Here is a 17,577-nt window from a genome sequence, read left to right on the forward strand (position 1 = left end):
AATGGCACAGGGGTGACACTTGTGGCAGGCACAAGAGGCTTATTCAGCAGATGTGAGGGAGCAGTGCTAGGCAACGACATATGGCCTGCATCTAGCTGTGGAGAAGAAAAGGTCTTCAAACACAGGTGATAAGCCTACACTGATTTGGGCAGCTGGGTTAGTGTCCAGCTTTGTCACAGCAGATGAAGTCTCTAAGGGCACAGCAGCATTCAGATGATGTGTTGGGATGACAGCCATATCCCTTTGGGGTTGTGGGGGCAGAGCTCACAGGAGAAACAGAGGCCATTCTCATTTGGGGCATGGAGGTGGAGTTCAGCTGAGTGGAAGGTGCTATGCTGATGCTGGAGTTCAACTCAGTAGAAGGAGTCATGGAATTCATACTCAGTCTGGCATTAGGATTAACACCCAGTTGGTTAGATGTTTCTGAACCCAAATGCAGCACTGGAGCACTGTGTGCTATACTGGACTGGGGCATAGGGATGCTGGGATTTATAATGGGCTGGTTAACAGGTGGAGGGGAGACCATGCTTAAATGGGATATGGGGTTGATGGAGGCCAAACTGTGTTGGAGTGGGAGTGTGGTGGAACCCACGTTCAACTGATGAGCTGGAGGTGTGACTCCCATGTTACATTGAGATACTAGGGTATTTTGATCCACAGCAGACTGGGTCATAGAATTTATCTGAGCATTGGGAGCCATATTTGGTTGAGTTACTGATAAACTAATGGCTTACAGGAGTCGTTTTCAGATGGGGCACAGGTACAGCAATGTAGCAAGGGAGTCTGGGTTGAGCTCAGCAAAGAGACAGTTGAGGCAATCAGTTGTGGAGTATGCCTTGGGTTTATCAAGGGCGAGGGGGTCGGATTTATGCTTGGATGGTAGGGAATTTTGGAAGCACAGGGTATTGTGAGTCACAATAGGCTTTATGTTTTCCACATCTGACCATGAAGGTTCCTGATGGTTTTGTGTACTGTTTCCTTGTTGCTGCTCCAAAAGCACCTGATTGTGGAGAATCTGAAGCTGCATAGGATCTCTGAAAAGAAATTTGACATTACAGTTAAGAACAATTTCATTATTTTTAAAGTCATCAAAAAATAGTTTTTGGGGGGTCTATGTTGAGACAGGGGTTATTTTTGAGCTTTAGTTCTCCTGAACAGAAAAGCAGAAGTGAGTTTGGTTTCCTTCAGAAGGGTCTGACTTATTTTGGTATGCACTAACATATGCATGAAAATTCTAGTAAAGTGAAAACACATACAAAATATGGTAAAAAATAAATTGAGTATATAAAGTACGTAAAAGTACTAAAGTTGAGAAATTGGAAAATCATCATCATGTGTTTGAAGCAAAGTTAATGTTGGTTTATGTCAAACTTTCTGATTCCATTTCTGCTCAACAGAAACCTCCTCCCACTTAATAAGAACACTGTAGGAACCGTTTCCTTTTCAAAGAATACATGAACATTGGCCACTTGGGGGAGACATTTTTATATATCACAATTAAGTTTTATGTTTGTTTTATGTAAATTCATTGCTCCAGCCTTTAACGAATCCTGTGTTATTGTTAAATGTGAAGTCAACATTAAAAAACATTACCGCTGTTTTCATGGTTTATTACTTGGTATGGACTTCTCTGACTACAAACATGCTGTACAAGGTCCTCATCTCCAAGATGAGAACATCTTTGAACTTGATGAATCTCTCTTGACAGACCAAAACTTACTAGATTCACAGCACGTACATTGTTGGGTCTGAAAGCAGCACTATACTGTTCCGCCATACTTATTCCACTCTCTTCACCTACTCTTGCAATTATAGGTTGTGTGCAGATGATTAAATGAGCAACCTGGGCAATCATGACTTTTCCATAAACGATATGTAGCGAGCATTACTGATGCACCTAAGAGCTACCAACTTCATGGTAATGGTACTGCTTCATATAACAAGAGAAGGGTAAGGTGATCTTGTGAGTGCAGACCTTCATTATGTTTTAATAATGTTAAATTAATATATGAGCTTCCAACACCTTTTCAAGGATACTTTGATAAGATAACTAGCCATTGTGCGTGACCCATGAACAATACTCACAGTTTTGGTTTAGCCAGTACTGGAGGTGGTTCCTTATTGGTTGATACTGGATATATGTCTTCACTGGATTTGCTGCATGGGATGTCATTCTCCTCTTCCACCTCTTCGTCCTCAGGTAGTTTGAAGGTCACACGGAGTCCCACCCGAGAGTTGACTCTTGATTCATTGGGATTGACCAGAACCCCTTCTGGTCTGGTCTTTAGACAGGAACTGGAGGGATCTGGAAGGGTTACAGCAGAGAAGAACTTATGATGGTTATCTAAGGTTCTGTCAGCTCAGGGGGTCAAGCAGACGGTAACGTACTGAGAGGATCTGGCCCTCCCTCCCATGCTGTATAGACATCTTCATCCAAAATTTTGGACTAGCTTGGAGTTCTGAGCCACTGAATGAGTTTAAAGCGGAAGCTTTTAAAACAAAACTTAAAGGAGTCTTGATGCAGCATGGAGGTTCTTGGGTAATAGATTCTGTCATTGGTAGTCTACTTGAGAAGTACACATGCTAAGTGTGTGTAATGGAGGTAGGTGGAATCTGAGCTTACCATTTTAGGATGTGCAAAAAACAGAGTTGATCAAAAGATGGTGATGAATCTGTCATGGCCAACGATGCTAAAAACACAATTTTTGCAAAAGCAAACTTGAAAGCTGCTTTCTGCTATTATCAGAGGAGCCTGTGTCTTACGTTTCAGACAAGAGTTGTTGAACTCTGGCTCTTGTGAAGAAGGGGACTCCACTGTTGGTTGTTCATCACTTTGGCAAAGCTGTTGTCTTCATTTCCTGTTGAGGACAAAGAGCCATAGAGTGAACCATACAAACATACCTCTCCTTAAACAGGGCTTTTTCATTTTTGTATAATATGTTATATGTATATTATGTTGTATGAAATCCTGTAATCTTGTACACTTAATCACAATATTTTCAGTCACAAACAATTGGTCTTGCACAGTGTATGGTTGATATATAATTTTACAGACTTTAGAGAAGATTACCTTTCACTGTGAGTGAGGCTGTGCTGGAGACTGTGCCATACTTATTGCTGGCTGTGCAAGTGAACTTTCCAGAATCTTCTGGAAGACCTCAGCGATCACCAAAGTACATATCTCTTCTACAAGTCACGTGAGTCACATTGTTATTATTACTGCAATTCTATTCCACTGCAAATACTTTGTGCTATTATGTTAACGTGAGATAAGTGCTAATAAGTGTTTTTAAAGTGTGCACTGTACATGTGAATACATGTACATCATAAACATCTGACAGAAATTAACAATGGAGTTTTTGTGAATTTAACATAATTTACTGTCATTACAGCAAGCATTTTGATCCTCAGAACACTGGTTCTTCATATTTGGGAATAATTAATAATTATATTGTTATACAGTTAATTCTATTATTATAATTACAGTTGTTAAGTGGTAAATATTAAGATATGAATATATACAGCTCATCTTTATTCTAATCTATACAGATTATGCCTTTTGAAAATCGAGGCCATTTGACTGAGAGATGGCCAAGATGGAAATGATAGACACTTTTCTTTTTTTGAGAGATTTTTTTTGAAATGGGAAATGCAGCCAAAAATCGTTCAGTTCAGTTATGAAATTAGAAATTTCTAAGTGACTAACCAACCAAGCAGCCAACAGGAATGTAGCCAGCACAAAATCAACTCCTGTCTTCCAGTTCTTTCCCTTAAACTCATTAACAATTTTGTGCAACAGTCACAGTTATTAAATTGTAAAAGCACTGTGTCATTTGGTCACTCTGAGTTCAAAGACATGCTAACAAAGAGCTGACCACTCAAAGCCTGACTATTGCAGTAAGGCCAACAGGGCTAAAGCATCTAGAGCACACATACCTGATTCAGCTGTCGATCTTGGCTCTGTTTGTTGTGGGACGAAGAAGAGAATTTTTTATTGTTAGTGAAACATTTTCCTATAGTAACGGTATTCCCTGTACATATTCACAGTGTTCACAAGTTCAAAACATTAATCATTTGTAAAAAAAAAACAAAACAAAACAAACAAACAAACAAAAGAAAATCCCACAACCACAGAACTGCTGAGAGAATGCTTTACATACACGTCTCACAAAACCTTTTTTTCCCCAGGAATATTAAAATTGAATTTACTCTTCTGCAAAATCCGGAAATCGGGAGAGTCCTCTATAAATGTGCCTTCTCTGTACCACTGGACTTTGGGGGAGGGGACGCCTTTCACACGACACTCCAGGACCACCAGCTGTCCCTCATAAGCCACTAGATCCTGAAGGCTCTGGACCAAACCACAAGACAGAACAGACTTTACTCAAACAGGTAAGGGCTTGAGGAGGCAAGGTTAGAAAGAACACTCTTTCATTCTAAAAAGGTTATAGAAATGAAAACTACAAATGTTTTCCAAAAAAGGAAAAGGAGAAGAAAAAGAACATTGTGATAAGCCAAATGGGTGAGAAAATGTTCAAGTGTAGTTAAAAATAATTGGCTAGAGTATAAAGATTAACACACACACTCATATATATACTGTGTATGTATGTATATGTGTGTGTGTATATATATATGTATATGTGTGTATATATATATATGTGTGTGTGTGTGTGTGTGTGTGTGTGTGTGTAGAGACTGCAGTGTTAGCACTGCATGAAAGGGTTACCTCTAAAGAGTTTTTGTCAGTTTTGGGTGCCCGAATTCACCCATTGGTCCAAACTCCCTTTTCAAATGGTGGTGCCATCTTTCAAGATGATAATGCACCAATTCACACTGCTAAAATCGTTAAAGACTGGCATGAAGAGCACAACAGTGAAGTTGAACACTTGGATTGGCCCCCACAATCACCAGATCTTAACATAATCGAAAATCTGTGGTATATTTTGGAGCAGCAAGTAAGGAGCCACTTCTCTCCACCATCATCTCTGAAAGAGCTGGAACAGGTTTTACTTCAGGAATGGAGTAAAATTCCCTGTCCAAAAGTTGTATGAATCTAGTCCTTTGGCAGTTATTGGACCAACTCGATATTAAATAATAACACTGTTATTTAACAAGGTGTCTCCATTATTTTGTCCAACCCTTGTACATATATATATATGTATACACACACACATATACACACGCGTATATATATATAAATATATATAAATCACACAACAAAACATTTCCTGGAGGTGAACATGCCCTTGAAACTTCCTTTTAATTGTAAGTGTTATAACTTTTCTTCCTACACATAGAAAAGTTTCCATAACAGTGGATTATGCAAACTAAAATTTATGCTAATTTATGTTAATTATGTTAATGCAAAATGTTTTCAAATAAAGTTAAACATTTAAATTTTACAGTGCACAAATGTGAGACATGTTACCTTTATTGCTGAAAACCAACAAATTAGCAACCATAAAACAACGAGACAAGCAACTAGCATAATTATATACGTGTATGCAATATTGTAAGGAGAGTTGACACTAATTGTCTTGTAGTTTGTATATTTAATTGTAAATCTGCTTATAGGAGGAGAACTCATGCTTTAGCTGCTCAAGAGAACTACATTTTTTTTGATCTGTTGTTTATCATATGATAATTTGTGTTTTATATACAGAATTGTGAATTGTGGTTCGTATAATCCACTACAGCCAAACAAATTTCCTCACTACAGCATGAATGCAGTCCACTGGCCATGTCCATCATGATTTACCTTTGTGAAAACAGGTGCAGCTATTATTGGCTTTCCATCTAAACCTTGAGGATAATTGTTCTGATTCTGTCCCGAGAAAAAAACAAGAACACTTATGCAAATTACACAAACAAATACAAGTATCCGTAATTATATTACTACATATATAAACATATATAACAAATATATATACATGAATCAATGGATTGCTTTATCAGAAATGGATGCCCTCACATCATCATGATAAATTTGAACAATGATCAGGCAAGCTTTTTTTTTTTAAATGGCCATTATTTCTGGATGTGATTTGGATGATCTCACCTCAACCATATTTGGTTGTGATGGATGCACTGGTGTGTATTCTTGGTTAAAGGTTCCTTGGCCAGCAGTGGTTGGTGTTGGAAGTATAATGGTTGGAGTAGTGGATGGTGTTGATTCCATGGAGGTAATTGGTGCTGGTGACTCTTCTAGCACAGACAGTTGAGCAGCACTGACTTTGGCAGACGGAGTTACCGTAAGCACGGGCGCAGTGGGCAGTGAAGGAACCACTTCTGTGGGCAGTGTTGTCAAGCCTGTGTTCCCAGGTTCTGACCCAACAGACTGTAAAGCAGCTGTTGTATGTTGAACTCGCTTGTGTTTCCTTAATAAAGAGGAAATGATTGTATTGAGAAAGAACGAACAACAAATAGGTGATGACATGTAATTGGACAACTGCTGTAATAAAAAGGTGAAACTGAACCCAATTTTTTTTTTCTAGCTTGAGGCACAGCCCTTCACACCCTTTAACCTATAATTTACAGCAGCAAATGTCTCCAGTGAATGACAGGACAAACTTCTTAATTTTAACTGCACTGTCTATAATAAGTTAAATTTAGTCCACATAGGTTACATAAGGTGCATTACATTCAAGTTCCTTAGGAGAAAACTCACATCTCCAATGATAATATGTTGAAACCCCCACAAATTTGCATTTGCATCTGATTTTATCTCTGCCTTAAACTTCATATAGACACACAAACTACAACACAAAAATCCACTCAACCTGTAGATGAATGGTGATCTTATTCTCTAATTCAGAGATTTCCTTTTAAAACCACCCACAAAGAGTTCTTCAAAAGATCTATCTTTTTGCCATACACAACCTGTTTATTTGAATTATTTTAAAATCTAGGAGGCAATTCCTGCCTGTTTGAACAAGCTCATTCAGTATTTGAATCCAAAAATCAGTATTTGATTAACCGATTCTTTTTAATCATTACTACTAAGTAAATTTGTAGCGGTAAATACTGTATATATTCTTTATGTTAAAATATAAAATTCAGCTCAAAACTGCCATTATCTACAGAGGTTTTCCCTCATCTTCATTATGGCCTAACACTATGGTCAGTTAGAGCTGCAGTTAGAACTATCTCACTCACTGTGTCTCAAAATGCTGCTCAGCCTCTGAATCTGACGAGGAAGCACCTGTAAAACAAAATAAACAACGAAAAATGTCAGTCTAGTTACATTTACAAGGAGGTGCTCAATGTACCAACCAAAATGACTTTGTTTATGACAAGAGTGCTATGTAAAATGAACAGGGGTGGATTATACTGAAAATGATGAATCTCACACACTAATAAGTGACTTTCAGATGAAAGTGTAGAACACAGGTAGTACATAGATAAGCATGCCCCTAAAACCTCAGCAGACTTTTATTTATGTATTGTATTTTATGCAAGAAATGGAATGTCGGTCACTTCATCCCCAAAGCTGGTTGGTAAAAAACATTATTAGCTGACGATCACACAAGTGGTTGTTCTGTATTACAATACTTAACATCAGCACTTTTTATGCCAGTCATTGTCACAAAGCAGCTTTTTACATGGAACAGGCCATGAGGACCTCGATAAATAATCATTTAAATAGGACATTTAAACATATTAATTTACTCTTTTAAACAGGCATAATATTGAATCTAATTATGCCTACATGGCAGAATTCTTTCTATCGCTGCCATAGGTCAGATAAGTTGAGTCTTTTTCACTTACAGATACACAATAGACAATAATATGGACACTGTGAAAAATAAATCATGCACATCGTCTTGGAAAAGCACCCAAGTACACAGTCCTCATATGGAAAAGACATCAGCATTTACAGCTGTTAATATTTCATATTCATAATTAATCCAAGAAGCTTTATAGATCAGTCAAAGCGGTGCCACTGGACTCTGTCACCGGAATCTGATTAGCTGTGCTGTCTCCCTCGATAAAAGCCATCGTATCACTGCTAATACTGAATGGCTCAGCAAGCTCACTTATGTAGTTTTAAGGTCTTAATAAGCGATCTGATGCTGAAATGCAGTTCTTACTTTTATGCATTCTCTTTTTGATACTTTGAATCCGGATGTTGATAAACAGTGTCTATGTAACAATGACGGTAACTGTAATGTAAACACCTTCAATGTAGATTTCTGCTGACGTGGAATCGGTGCCGCAAATGTTTGATGCAAAACATGAGTATCTCCCTGTGTCCTCTTCAAAGGCTTCAGCAATGACCAGTGAGTGTAGCTCTCCGTTATTGATAATCTGAATATCAGGGCTGTTTTCCAGCTCTTTCCCCTCACAAAACCACCTGGAAAAGTAAATATATAAACAATTAGCAGCTTAAACACGGATTCATCTGTGCATATCGCAAATTATAGACTTGACAATAATGAAACAAAAATAGAGAATGAAAAGCACTGGAACTAGTCAAATAAACAATCTGCAAACAGTAATTATAGGAACTGAGTAATTTATGGTGCAGACATAACAATGTGAGGTTTTTATAAGGTAAAAAAAAGGTGAAAAGCACAGGTTTTTGCTACTTTCGGTTAACTGGAGTAAAGTATGCTCAATCACTAAGTGGTCATGTCAAGAATTTTTTATCTATTTATTTATTTTTAAATAATAATCAATGTAACACATTGCACTGAGGAGACAGCCCTGCCCCTGTGCTCCAGTAGTGAGCCACCAACAGTACATTCTTTTTTCAAAAAAAAATCTGTCTCTCCTTAAACTCTTAAGTTTAACAATGAGAGTTAAAGCTTTGAGGAACTGCTATTTGTATACTACGATATGAAACATTTTCATTTCCCTGGTGATGACACAACATCTCAAGAGGTTTGAAGGACAAAACAGAAAACAATTAAATTGCCTTCATTCATAGATGTTTAAACTAGTTTAAACTGTTTAAACTAGAAGATTTATGAGAGGTTTTTTTCCCTGTGTTGATTTTTTCTTTTTAGTTTAATTGTGTGTAGTGACTACATCATAGAAAACTGTTGAAGGGGCAGTGTGGAATACAGGTTAATTAGAGGTCAGAGTGGAATACAGGTTAACCTTCATGTCTTTTCAGATTTTGGTTAAAAGTATCATATGGTCCACTGAGATTATATCGACCTCTCCTGGGGTTAAAGTTGAACAGTACTGATCTCTGATCAGTGGACAGTCCTCAGCACAAAGCTCCTCTAGAACACAGAGCCTTTAATGAAGATGTCTTTTTCTGAGTCCACAGAACCCTTACTCACTGACCTCTACACATGGTGGAAATGATTCTGTTCCGATTAGCCTCTGCAGCAGAATCTGCAGTGGAGCATTAGTTTAGTGTAGCAGGTGAAATGTAATTGGAGATAAGGCCTGGTATCAGACACACTTTCTGACCTGCTCATAATAAAGCTGTTAGTGTCCCCAGTCATAGATGTCAAATTCAGCGGAGAAAAAGCATTAATCCAGTTTTTGGTCCAAAAAGCCAGATTTATAGGACCAGAGACAAGGAAAGGCGATTAATATTAGCATATGCCTTTCTGTGATTTTTTAAAACTTCTTTATTTATTTTTCTTTTTTGGATAAATGATGTGCCAAATAAAAAATGTGTTTAGTTGTTGCTATTTCATTTAAATACTGTTATTCCTCTCCCCTCAGTCCATACCACAGCCATTTTTCTTTAATATTAATTCACTAGTAAGATTACAAGGTTTTTGTGACATATGATTAATATTTTCCTGTTAAAGCAAAGTAGTTGTGCAAACATAAGTGTTACAGTGATACCAAGACTGAATGTGTCTGTCTGTGTGTCTGCCTTGCAATGGACTGGTGACCTGTCCATGGTGTTTCCCCACCTTTTGCCCAATGAATGCTGGGATAGGCTCCAGCACCCCCCTTGACCCTAATTAGAATAAGCGGCTTAGATAATGAGTGACTGACTCAAAACACTGCCAAAACACTGAAAACACTGCCAAAACAGTGAAAACAATGCCAAAACAGTGGAAAACTGCAGGGACCACCTCAAAAAGACGACAAAACCGGACAATCAAAGAGACAAAAGCTAATGGACTTAAGGATGGGAGAATGCTATCTGCTTCTGACTTTCTGTATTATAGCATTAGACACACCAATAGGTCTTTCAGAGATATGAGACCTCCACTGACAGAGAGAGAAGACGCAGGATCACATACAGATTAATTCCACTAAATCAGACACTCCAATACAGAAAGTTATCTCTGTAAATTTTCATTTGATACATCATGGGCTTATTCAAATCTCTGATGCTGCAGCGGATAATTTTTACAAATGGAACAAATGACAAAGGATGGTATTAGCAACAATTGTGCCGTGCCCAAATGCAATGTCTGTAATGTGAACAGCCAGGGCACCTCAAGAGGTGTGCTAGTGACCAAGGCTAGCACCCATGACCTTGCTAGTGTGCCCGACTCCCTTACCCAAGGTAGCAAGTTCGAACCCAGTGTGGGACTGTGTGTGTCTGTCTACACAATGCTGGTTTCTCATGCAGATCTTACAAACAGTGTATTGTGTGCAGGTTTGTGCTCCCTTGCTTTATTGCTGGATTTGTTGTCCAAACAGTTGGATTTGATTGGAGAGGAATCACAGGGAATTCTGGCATAAAGAAAAGACTAGCAGATTATTCATAGTGTTACAGGAAATCCAGCAAATATATTGCTGATCATTAAGTAAGTTTAATCACATTTTATAAATCTCTCTGGTTGCAACCCTATAGTCAAAGGTTCATAAAAACCACTCTCTTACTGATTGTCCTTATGGTTTCAAGTGTTGGATATTCTCTCTTAAAAATGACACCTTATACATCATCATGCACTCAAAATATACTCCAACTGTGTAACCTAAAATGCATATTAATTTTATACATTTAATTTCTCACCTCAGGTGTCAAATTAAAATTCACAATATTAAGAAAAAACAAATAAACTAACAGACAACTCAAAATGAAGCATTGCTCTGTCTGCCCATCCCAAAGCTCCCTAGACAATTTCTGAATCTTACTACTTAGAAAATGGCCACTGAAGTGTAATAAAGTAAATGTAACAAAATGTGTTTTGCATGTAAACTCACCCTCTCTGTATCTCCCTCTGTTGCTAATTAGCAATGAAGAAAGACAGAGAAGATATTCTCAGAGCAAAACAGATTTATGCATGTATCAGGTTCTACTTCCACACTCCTGGCCCACGTATCAGGGATGCAGTTCTACACCCATGGCTCAGATAGACCCATGGCTCAGATAGACTCATGGCAGAGTGGAGTGCTGCACTGGGGATAATCCCCTGACACATCTCATGAAACACATATTCAGTGACAGCTGTCCTACCACATCATTTCCCCCCCCCTCTCTCTCTCTCTCTCTCTCTGTCTCTCTCTCCCCCTCCCTCCATCTCCCACTTCTTATCCCATTCTCTGTCTCTCACGCACACACATAAATACACACACGCATGCGCGTGCACGCACACAGACACACACACACACACACACACACACACACACACACACACACACACACACACACAGAGTGACAAGCTTGATTTGGGTGAATAAATTAAACATCATGTATTGAAGTTAATAACTTTTAATTATTATCTGCTGTTTGGTTCTTCTCTGTTTTTATGTTCTGAAGGTACTACCAGTATACATACACTCACCATCAAAACTAGTGCCTTCCTGGACAAAGATGGTAAAAAAAAACTGTTAACATGCTCAAACAGACTGAAACATTACTATTACAACAAAATGTACGAAAAAAAAAAAAACTATACAGATGTTAGAAGAAAATGTTTTGTATAGTTTTTTTTATCTTTAAGGATAAAGATTATATAAATAACACAAGAATAATCTATAAAATCCAGCAAATTATGGAGCATAAACATCCTACTTTTTTATATGTTATATTAGTCTTCGATGCACTCTGATTTTCATTCCAGTTTCACTTGGGTGAAAGGGCTCACAAGGAGAGCAGTGGTAGGTTCAGAGGTTTGTGGTTATACCGCTTAGCAATATTAGGGATATAAAGAAGCTGTAAACAATGAGACATGGCTGACATGTCCAAGTTTGGGAGATGGTGGATAGGTTTAGGAGGTATCGATGGGGCTATAGCTGACAAATGACCAGACTTGAATGCTCTTGAAGCCACAACAAATCTCCTGTTTTACTATCAGATTTGACCTCTGTGCTTAGAGGCAAAGTGGAAGAGCTGCCAGAGAAAAAGGTTTGATTGAGACCAACAAATGTAAGCTCCTGCAGTTTGCTCAACACCACTGGCACAGGAAGTGCTTGCTATGGTCAGAAATGAAAACAGAGCTGTGACCAATGTGTTTGGTATTAAAAGAAGGATGTGTATGCAGAAAAGAACGGGCTAATATTTTGCAATGCAACCTCACACTCCTGCCCAACTTGTATTGGGAAACACACAGTTCTCTTAACTATCTTGTTTATTTTTGTCTGTTTTTCTCCTGGCTTTTTCTCTCTCTCTCTCTCCTGCTGTGTGCAGAGTTTTCAAACTTAGTAACTGATTTCTGTGCTGGATGGTACAAATAACTGAGTATGTTACGGTTTGCCTCATGTCTTCAGGCTCAGTGTGTTGCCTGCTTTTTCAACCCCCTTTCTTCACACATTCATTTGATAGGCCTGTTTGTTATTGAGCTGAGACATATGTCTCAGCAGTATTCAGAGAGTTTATTTTAATACTCCTCTGGCATTGTAGTGTGTGTTGAAAGTGATGTCCTATGGAATACTGACCATCCATTCAACAATCCTTTCAGTTTGAGAGACAATTGTACTTGTGTTAAGCATTTTTATGTATTTTCCTATTTAACTGCAAAAATGTACTAGTTACTTGTGTTTAAGATTGTTTACCACAGTTTTCTGCTTATTACATGTTTTGCCTCTGTTCCTCTTTAGAAAATGAGACGTCTGAACACAGGCTGTATTGGAGAGACTGTCATGGTTATTTTTGTTATGTACAGTTTATTAACTTTAAAGTGGCAGACCAGGGGCTTGAGTGTTTCACTGTGTCCTGTCTGGAATGGTTGGGAATGTTATTTGTGGGAGTCTTCCGTCCCTTTGTGTGCACTACGCATAGCGTATAGCTTGTGTGCTTATGTGTGTGTGTGTGTCTATGTGTGTATTCACACTGTATGTCCGTATACGTTCATGACTGAATCTGGTGATCCCTTAGTTAACCTCTACAGTCAACCAAATCTTTGGTCCTTCTCACCTTGTTTTGATGAAAGCATTTTCTAGAAAACTTTAAGCCATATCATTGTAATGAAAATGCACAAATGTTATACTGAAACAATTGAAAACTTGTTTCTCATGTGATCTGGTCCTAGTACTTCTTTATGGCAAAATATTGGTAAAAATCTTTAATTGAATTCATTTTTATACCTCAGAACCACAATCTCTAGTATAATGCTCTGTCTTATCTGTTGTAAGAAGAGCCTATTCTGAACTGAGCATGGGTAAATGAGAACCTATTCTGAACTGAGCATGTGTAAATGAGAACCTATTCTGAACTGAGCATGGGTAAATGAGAACCTATTCTGAGCTGAGCATGGGTAAATGAGAACCTATTCTGCACTGAGCATGGGTAAATGAGAACCTATTCTGAACTGAGCATGGGTAAATGAGAACCTATTCTGAATTGAGGATGGGTAAATGAGAACCTATTCTGAACTGAGCATGGGTAAATGAGAACCTATTCTGAACTGAGCATGGGTAAATGAGAACCTATTCTGAATTGAGGATGGGTAACTGAGAACCTATTCTGAACTGAGCATGGGTAAATGAGAATCTATTCTGAATTGGGCATGGGTAAGTGCTGAGTTTTGAGCTCTTTAATCAAAATATCCAAAGTGGCAGAGGCAGATTTTGTTCGTCTATAGGAGGAACTGGTTTACGCAGCCCTCCCTGCCTTTCCAATTTGCTCACAGAAGGATGTCAAGCATCTGGTATAAACTGTGAGCTGAGATTCTTCCTACGGTATTCTCTAATCTCATAAAAACGTTCTAAAAAAAGGTACAGCCCTGTTGTCCTTTCAGGCTAAGGGTGCAAATAGTGCTAAAACAATAATCCCAACCTTTTTATTAGTAAAGTCATAATTTGTGCAATTTTATTGGATTCCGTGGAGTTATAAATAAATTAAAACATATTCCACATGTTTGTAATTACAGCATGCTTCGATATTGATACTATCAAAGATTTTTCTTTCTTTTTTTCTTTTTTTTTTTTGAAAGTGACTATTTTATAAATTAAAGCATGTGATGATCCCCCATAAGAAAAAGGTAAACTCAACATTTTCATGGAATATAAACTATGAGGTTTGAGGAACGCAAAGCAAATGGAGCATCAAAGCCAACATCATAGACTCCAACTGGCCAACCCCTGAGTGCTTAGTTTTCAGTCACAACCCATACATTTTGCTACCATCAGTGAGACAAAATCATACTTATTTCAGCAAGTTACATGATCTACCCTCAAGAAAACCTCCACATATAGAAGAGATAATTTGTATTACTGTATATACCAACACAGTGTATGAAATGCCAAGTTTCACCAAAGTTACAGGATATTACCTGGGTAACATATTGAGTGCAGCACTATGAAAATTCAGGGTTGTCTATTACTGGTCTAAACTGTTAGGGCCATTGATGTGATTGGTTTAAGCCCAGGGGTCTCTGATATGATTGGTTCAGACTTAGAGCCAGATGATCCAGAGAAGATGATCAGGATACAACATAAGCCTCCCAAATAAAGTTAAAAAAAAAAGTATGAGTACCTCAAGGCAGTCTTCATAAAGTCACTCACCTATCTGAAAAAATTGGAGACCCTTGGATTAATCATTGGAAAGATCTAATCATTTAGTCCTCAAGTGAACATTTAATATGTAAAGATGGCACTCGTTATAAAGAATGCAACTCAGTAACTTTCATTTGAAAGAATCTCACAAATTTTACCTTTAACAGAGACATTAGAAATTCTCTGGATGTTTAGACTGACTCACCGAACTTCAGGCGTTGGGATTCCTCGTACAATACAGTCCAGTTGCACCTTACTGCCCTCAGGCACCTCCCTGCTTTTAAGTTTCTGAATGAAGTGTGGAGGCTCGTACAACTGCTCCTCTGAAGACTGGGCCTTTATCGCTGCTGATTCACACTCTACTTCTGACAAAGGCTCACACTGGACCGCTGTCACAGGGTTAAATGGTTCCTCTTCCAGCCTGCTATCCTGTGATTGAAATTCCGTCAGCTCTAATTGCTGGTTGATATGAAAGACAGGCCTTTCCCTGTCATTCAGATTTAGGGAGGTTGACACACTGCTGGCTTGTGCTTTGTTCTGGTTCTGTCTACTGTGTGCTTTGCAAGCCCGGGGTCTTATCCTCTTGGAGCTGTTGGCTTTGAAGAGAGAGGAGAGCTCCTCTATGAAATCAGCAGCCTTATTCAGGAACTCTTTCTTGGACTGGGTTTCCAAACCATATGGGGTGTTCCTCACAGGACGTTTAAAGTCCACATGCTGATCTCTGCTCGTCCTGCTGATCCTGAGCCCATTATCTTTGATGGATTCCACCGACTGTCTCTCGGGTGTGAATGGCTCAAGTGTTGGTAAGATGTCCATTTTTTCAGGGGCGTATTGAGTTGAGTTGTGTGTTGAGTTGAGATCTGTGCCCATGTAGGGGACAAATGATGGCTTGTGACTCTCCTCTTGCTCACTGGGTTCATGGCTGATGGCTTGACGGGCCAGATCAACACTCTTATCCAATTCTTCCTGACTCAGGAAGGCTGAGAGATCAGGGAGCTGGAGCTCCTCGTGGACGTTAGAGTCCTCAGCTGATCCTCTGAAAGACCCATACAGCAGATGTGGTGAGGAAGGTGTGTCTGGGTTGATTCTGCTGTGTTTGTGGTGGACTGCAGTCTCAGCCAAGTAATTGTCCAGCAAAAGTTGTGATAGTGATGGTGGCTGATCCTTGCTGTTTTCCTGCATGCTGAAGTGAGAAAAAAAATGTCAAGGCAGTATCAGAAGAATTTAAAATATAAAGATGCTTACTACAAAAATTTGGCATGACATCTTTGTTCAATTCAAGTGTCCAACTCAAAACTGCAAGGTGGAAGTTCAACATAAAAAATGACCCATATTCTCTAAACTATCCTATAATCTATAACTAAACTATAATGTGTAAGTCATCAAGAACAGCATTACAGTTCACGCTAAATAAATGAGACTTCAGACTTGTACGTTAGTGTACATTAGTGGTACTTTTCAATTGTAAATGATGTTCCTACACAGTATTTTTTTTATCATTATTTAATAAAACAAATATGAGAATAAGAGTCCCCGTTTTTGGTAATGACATGCGTTCTGTGCAGTTTGCAATGATAAAAAAAAAACAATAGTTCAATCAGAGTAGCCATAGTTTACAAAATTAAAGTTAAATTAAAATAATACATGGAAAAGTAAAGCTGTAATACCAAGTAAACTGTATAAATAATGTATAAATTTTCAAACATTTACAAAACTTGGAAAATTGCCTAAACTTGAGTAGTAAATTAATCTGAATTTGAGTAATAAGTGAACAAATCAAGGACAAAACAACAACAACAACAAAAACAACAACAACAAAAAATAAATAAATAAAGGGGGAAAAAAACAAAAAGACAAAAGAAAAACAGTGTTTTATTTGCCATTATTGTTTAATTGACTCTTGTCTTTCATTAATTAATCTTGTACAAGCATATGTACATAGGTTATGGATCATACCTACTCTACCCTGTTGCATTTTCAGTGCCATTATTATCTCTGCACCTGTACTCATTTATCAAGTAGCTTTACTGCTAAATTAGAAAATTAACCACAACGTCTTCTAAATTAGAAAAGTCCTTTATGTAAACATTTGCTCTTTTTAAAGTGCTGAAACTAGACCACAAAGGGACAATGACATGATTGTGAATTATGAATCGTAGATTCTAGTATAAAAGCAGTTTGTGTTCATTAATGTCAAATTAGTTTTTCGAGGTGAATATATAACCATTATGCTCAGTTATGGATCACATGGGTGATATTTTCCACACACAAAAGTTGGCTTTATATTTAAAAAACAAAAAAAAATCTTGTTCTCATTGTTTCTGGTGTATGTATGGTTAAAATAGCTTTACATGTTTTTTCTCTCCCAAAATCATGTTTCACTATAAAATATCAAATGGGAGTCCTTTAAGTGAGACAGCCTAATGTGTTTTCAATAAATCTTTTAATCACAAAATCCCAGATTAAAAATTTGTCAGTCTTTACTGAAAGCAGAAATGGGATAGGTCTGCAGATGGTACTGACACTCAAATGAGTGTAGTTGACTCAGGCAGGAATGCCCTTCCAGCAGAGACCTGACCAGGCAGCTGCTCTGTACATTAATCCTTTCCACACAGGCCCCTAGCCACCAAGTCATAGCTAATTATAGTATACAGTTATTTGACATGAAAAAATCAAAGAAAAAATCACTACAGCTCCTCCTTTTTGGAAAACAAG

General features: G+C 38.0%; 1 protein-coding gene across 1 annotated transcript in view; it reads right to left on the reverse strand.

Annotated features, from left to right (window-relative positions):
* mypn (myopalladin) overlaps positions 1-16,044 on the reverse strand; it is a 36,799-nt gene extending 20,755 nt beyond the window's left edge. Inside the window, 13 exon segments of the mRNA XM_030772225.1 lie at positions 269-560; positions 765-1,034; positions 2,086-2,359; positions 2,787-2,858; positions 3,071-3,154; positions 3,157-3,186; positions 3,937-3,960; positions 4,210-4,351; positions 5,759-5,824; positions 6,233-6,377; positions 7,156-7,201; positions 8,178-8,353; positions 15,068-16,044. Coding sequence (XP_030628085.1) covers positions 269-560; positions 765-1,034; positions 2,086-2,359; positions 2,787-2,858; positions 3,071-3,154; positions 3,157-3,186; positions 3,937-3,960; positions 4,210-4,351; positions 5,759-5,824; positions 6,233-6,377; positions 7,156-7,201; positions 8,178-8,353; positions 15,068-16,044 — 2,598 coding nt within the window.
* Between the last annotated feature and the right edge of the window lie 1,533 nt (positions 16,045-17,577).

This window comes from Chanos chanos, chromosome 4 (assembly GCF_902362185.1).
Source record: "Chanos chanos chromosome 4, fChaCha1.1, whole genome shotgun sequence".
In the NCBI taxonomy this organism is placed as follows: Eukaryota; Metazoa; Chordata; class Actinopteri; order Gonorynchiformes; family Chanidae; genus Chanos; species Chanos chanos.